Here is a 6290-nt window from a genome sequence, read left to right as displayed (position 1 = left end):
AAACTGAAGCTGTGCAAACCCAAACCCAAATTTAATCCATTTCTACCCATGGAATCTAATTCAACTATATAAGGTGTAAAAAAAAGGTTTAATTGCTTCCTTTGTCCCCAGTTTGGTTGAATTGTGTCAAATTCATCCTCATTTTTAAAAAAGTTTCATTGTCGTCCTCACGTGGTATAAAAGTGTCAATTGAATCCAAACATAGAAAAAATTTGTGTCAAAGTAGCCATTTTTCCTATATCTCTGTGTCTTCCTTTCATATGTCACTTCTCTGGAGCTATGAAAAGCCTTAAATTAGATAAGGTAAAATGAATATCTGTACTTGATTGTATGAAAGGAAGACACAGAGATATAGGAAAAATGACTACTTTGACACAAATTTTTTCTATGTTTGGATTCAATTGACACTTTTACACCACGTGAGGACGACAATGAAACTTTTACACCACGTGAGGACGACAATGAAACTTTTTTAAAAATGAGGATGAATTTGACACAATTCAACCAAACTGGGGACAAAGGAAGCAATTAAACCTAAAAAAAATTATCAAACACATGCTTTGGAGTGAAGTAGATAAATATAGGTTTAATTGCTTCCTTTGTCCCCAGTTTGGTTGAATTGTGTCAAATTCATCCTCATTTTTAAAAAAGTTTCATTGTCGTCCTCACGTGGTGTAAAAGTGTCAATTGAATCCAAACATAGAAAAAATTTGTGTCAAAGTAGTCATCTTCGTTAAATACACACTAACGGTGTTAAATGGCTGATTATTTGGCACCCCTTCGTGGCACTGACCCCTCTGCTCATTCTTCCTCATTCTTCCAGTTCAGAAACTTTCAAATCTTCCTCATTCTTGCAAATGTAAAAGGGGTTAGTTAGGGTTTATCATAGCGTTGTTGGTGTGGGAGGAGTGAAAGAAACACTGCGCAGAGATTCAGTTCGCATTCCATTACCATATCAAGATGTCGCTTCACCGCCTGCTCCTACGTCGCCTGTCCTCCATCGCCGCCTCCCGGCCCATCTTCTCTCTCACCCAAACCCGTTCCTACGCCTTTTCCTCCGCCGAAGAAGCTGCGGCCGAGCGCCGCCGACGGAAGCGGCGTCTACGCATCGAGCCTCCCCTGAATGCTATTCGTCCTCCGCCGCAGTAGGGTCCTCTGCGCGACCCTAACGCTCCTCGCCTCCCGGACTCCACTTCGGCGCTCATGGGCCCCCGGTTGAGCCTCCACAACCGCGCAGGCGACCTCGAGGCGGCGTCCGCCATCGCCCGGCACGCGGTGTTCTCTGTGACACGGCCCACCGTTTTCACCTGTAACGCCATCATCGCTGACATGTACCGGTCGAAGTGGTACGAGGAGGCTATTGCCCTCTTCCACTTCTTCTTCAACCAATTCAATATCGTCCCCAACATCGTCTCTTACAACAACGTGATCAACACCCACTGCGACGAGGGTCGTGTCGACGTGGCCCTTGAAGTCTATCGCCACGTCCTCGCCAACGCTCCTTTCAGTCCCTCCCCCGTTACCTATCGCCATCTCACCAAAGGTTTGATCCAAGCCGGTCGAATTTCCGAAGCCGTCGACCTCTTGCGCGAGATGCTCACTAAGGGCCACGGCGCGGATTCCCTCGTCTACAACAACCTCATTTCAGGCTTTATCGAACTGGAGAATTTGGAGAAGGCCAATGAGCTCTTCGACGAGCTTAAGGAGCGCTGCCTGGTGTATGACGGGGTTGTGAATTCCACTTTCATGGAATGGTTCTTCAAAAAGGGTAGGGATAAGGAAGCCATGGAGTCCTACAGGTCCTACAGGTCCTTGTTGGAGCGCCAGTTTAGGATGACCCCTGCCACTTGCAACGTTTTGTTGGAGTGTTTGCTCAAGCATGCCAGGAAAACTGAGGCTTGGGCCTTGTTTGATCATATGCTCGACAATCACACCCCTCCCAATTTCCAAGCTGTTAACTCTGATACCTCCAAGCTTGGGCCTTGTTTGATCTTATGCTTTCGCAAGCTGAGACCCTGTTTGAAGAACTGTGCTCGAAGTCTTTAAGAGGATATTGGTCTCGTTTGGGAATGAGGAAGATTTGAAAGTTTCTGAACTGGAAGAATGAGGAAGAATGAGCAGAGGGGTCAGTGCCACGAAGGGGTGCCAAATAATCAGCCATTTAACACCGTTAGTGTGTATTTAACGGAGATGACTACTTTGACACAAATTTTTTCTATGTTTGGATTCAATTGACACTTTTACACCACGTGAGGACGACAATGGAACTTTTTTAAAAATGAGGATGAATTTGACACAATTCAACCAAACTGGGGACAAATGAAGCAATTAAACCATAAATATATTAACAAGTAACTATTTTATCACTCTACAATTTACAAAATCCAAAACAACTTCCATTAATATCAACATAACCACACGTACAAGACCATCAACATTTCCAGTACAACTATATAAGTCAATCCTTGAACCCCTTTATAACCCAACATAGCATACACAATTTGAAACTTATCATCCCATTCATAAAAAAATTACCCAAAATTTTATTGACAACTTTATAAATTCTGGATTAATTCTAGTTTAACACACCCATCCCTAGAACTCCTTTAATTCATCCAATCATATTCATAAAACCCCTAAAATATCTTAATTATACAATACATTAGTACAAAAATCGCGTACAATGTCGAATATTTTGGGCTTTTAATGGCGAAATCGTGAACGACGTCATATTAGGAGACGTTAAATTGACGTCGAATTAAAAAATTCGACGTTAAATTGACGTCGAATTTTCTCAATGTACGATGTTAACATTAACGTCGAATTTTGTCAATATTCGACGTTGATCAATTTTTTTTTAATTAATTGTGATCCTTTTTTACAACTTTACGAAACTTGAAAAGCAGAAAAACAACAAATTTCAGTTTTTGGTATTTTATAAAACATGAACTATGAACGTGTAGTGTAGTATCAACAACAAATAATAATAACCAACAACAAATAAGTTCAATCAAACAACAACAAACAAGTTCAACCAAACAACAACAACAAACAAGTTCTACAAAAAAAAGTAATAAACAAGTTCAACACATAAGTTCTTCAAAACGAAAATGAAAACTAACATTCAAAAGGTGGGTTCATCGGAATAAGGTTTCGTGACCAGTGAGAGAGAAAGCAAAATGCGCCTATGAAGGACAAGAGCACGAAAATAATCGGTTAAAACAAACAAAAATCATACATAAAGTAGTTAATTAACATGTATTTGTATCAAATGAAAGAAAGATTACATGTGATGCTCGTCAAACTTCGTTCGAGAAAAGTTTGAGAAGAGAAGATGGTATCGCGCGCTAAGATAAAGTGAATGAATTTTCAATCTCCCACTCAAATTTTTATTAAATTCACTAACCTTTTGACATCGAATTTAAAAGGCATTTGACGTTTTATATCATTTTACGTCGAATTACAATTTTACAGACATTTAATAATTACATTTATTTACAAACATGTCAACACTCATTTTTAACGTTGGCTATTCAGTGGTTGGACATTGAACACGTAACGTTATACGTTGTTTTTGTACTAGTGACACGAATTACCAACTTCTTAATTTAATAAACAAAATCAAAACTCAATACATATAATCCTTGTGTAAATTATTTTTTTTTCTCTTCATTTAACATAACAACCCAATTGTTAAGTTAACAAGTAATCTAGCACATTGCAGAAATCTAGATCAAGCTAGGTTAACAAGTAATAGAGGACTGCCACGTTAACAAGCATCTTCCAACTTTGCCTTTTATTTTTATTTAGTTATAATTTCGTTTTTAATTTATTTTTGAGTTTTTGGGTCAAACTTTTGAACATTGAACCTAATTTTGGTCAATTTGGAAGAAGCCCATTTTAGGAGCTGACTTACTAACCTAGGGTTAAGTGCCCAGCAGCTCTCCATATGCTTTTGCAATTTCGTTTTGTTCTGTGTTTTACTCTGTTGCGTTTTTCTCTGTTGCGTTTTCCTCCTGTGTTGTTTGCCTCTGTTGCCATTTTGTCTCTAATCATGTGTTTCTTTTATTGCTCTTGATTGTGGTTCTGTTTCTAGTTTAATTTTCGTTCTAGTTTTAATCTCATTTTTCAGTTTCACGTTATACATTTCATATTTCCTATAATATGATGTTTTTGAATTCGTTTTGTTGTTTCAAAGTCATTTTAATGGTAGCTTGAATCTGCTGGGTTGACCACTAGGGATGTTGCATTGTTTCTATGAGATTATTATGACTCTGTGCTTCTGATTTTGAATCCATAATCTGTTTCGTTTGTTACAAATTGGTCACGCTTAGTGGTTAAGGTTGTGTGCTTGAAGTTGTAGTTGCTTAATTTGCAATGTAGGAGTATTGATTATGTGCAATTGTGTTTGCTTAATGTGTATTTTATGAAAATCATTTTAGACTTCGCTTAGTTGTTTAATTCGTGTTGGATTAAGGGTGAGAGGAGTAGATAATTATTGGTAATCAGGAGTTGGAACAATTGTAATTGAACTAGTGGTCAACTTGTCCGTAATTAGTGTTTTTAATTCGTGTTTTAGTCAGTTAATTTGGTTTGCACAATTTGTTCAACCCCTCACTATGTGTTTGATCCTTAAACTGAACCACATTTGGTTCTCAAGAGACAACCTAGGAGTTATTTCCTAGTATACTGCATTTCTAATTGCTTATTAATTTGATTTGGGTACGACCTCGATCACAAGGTCATGGTAGGGACCGGATCACGACAAAACCAGGGCAGAGTCACTGTAGGTTGGGTTTTCATTTTCGTAGCATAGGGCATCATCTCATTCATGTTTTACAACAAAATAGAAATGGGGAAGTAATGGGAAAGCATTAAAAATAAGCAAAAACATGGTTTTCAGTTAATTGTACTAAAAAAATAATAGGTTCAGTTTTTCTTAAATGAACTAGATAATAGTTTAATTAGTTTTTAGTATATATATATATATATATATATATGTATAATATCATTATAATCAACTAATAACAATGAACCCTAACCAATTTTGTTACACTTACTTTTATTTAACATATTATTTCTTATTTTATTAAAAATAATTGATGTCTAAACTATCTTTCTAGATATTTTTTTTATGTTTTACCTTCTTCCCAACCCAAAAAATTTCATCATCGAAAAATTGTACTTACTAGATAATATTACATTATGTAGAAATTCATAAACTTCCCAAAAACTTATTCATATCAACCAATTAAACTTCTGAAGAAAAAAAATTGCACCAAAAATATAACAACCAAACATGATCACTTAAACCATCCAAAAGAGATTAGAATGTTCACCAAACAATAACCACATTTATTCTATCACTTCAATTAAACAATTTATTACACCAAAATATGGAGTGTTTCTCCCTACACCACCACATGTTTCTTTCTACACCACCACATTTCATAAATACCCCTCAGTTAAAATTAAATTACCGGTTGAAGGCCTCAACGGAAATGGGAGTTCCATTGGGCCTTCAACGGATGTCCATATCCGTCAACAGATGTCGGTGTTGAAGGCCCGACGGATCCCCATTTCTTTTGAGGCCTCCACCTGTAACACCCAAATATTTTAAAGGGTATTACTGATAGTAGAGACTAAATTAATTTGATATCTCACATAAACAATCAAACTTTATTTCAATTACTCCAAAGTACAATACCAAACTTACAAACTTTAAACAATATAGTCTTCATCATTGAAATTTCAACTTATAAGTTTTACACAACATAATCTTCCCAATACAAATTTATTCTTTTTACAAAAATCCCTGAAAGTTTTTCCCCGCATCTCTCTCATCTCTAAGCTTTTTCAACCGCATCTGCAACATTATCTAATCACATATAACATGAGTTATATGATCATAGAACAAACAAATAAGGGTAAGCCAACCATATCATATCAATCATTAAACTTGTAATAAGAATAGTTCAAACATGTATTTCTACAATTACTAAAATATCATTACCCCGATGTCATTAATTCATCATTATCAAAATCAACTTCCTCAATTTCATAAACCTTACAATTTTACCATGCTTACTCACGAAGCCTTATGGTCAGACCGCTCTCTGCCTGCTTCCTTAAGCCTCACCTGTATACTATGTATTACTCTCTGAAGCCTTATGGTCAGACCTCTCTCTGCCTGCTTCTATAAAACTTATGAACCACATATTTATGTCAAAGCCTTATGGTCAGACCACTTGCTGCCTGCTTTCATAAACCTCAGGTGTTACTTTGCTCAT

The 6290-nt window shown here is 36.7% G+C and overlaps 1 protein-coding gene across 1 annotated transcript; it reads left to right on the top strand.

Annotated features, from left to right (window-relative positions):
* Window positions 1-1329: 1329 nt before the first annotated feature.
* Window positions 1330-2046, top strand: LOC108346677 (pentatricopeptide repeat-containing protein At1g10270). Its single transcript, XM_017585739.2, has one exon. It carries the CDS (start codon window positions 1330-1332, stop codon window positions 2044-2046), a length of 717 nt encoding a protein of 238 aa, XP_017441228.2.
* The last annotated feature ends 4244 nt before the right edge of the window (window positions 2047-6290 follow it).

The sequence above is a fragment of the Vigna angularis genome, chromosome 9, assembly GCF_016808095.1.
Source record: "Vigna angularis cultivar LongXiaoDou No.4 chromosome 9, ASM1680809v1, whole genome shotgun sequence".
In the NCBI taxonomy this organism is placed as follows: Eukaryota; Viridiplantae; Streptophyta; class Magnoliopsida; order Fabales; family Fabaceae; genus Vigna; species Vigna angularis.
This window is presented reverse-complemented; position numbering and strand designations above follow the sequence as displayed.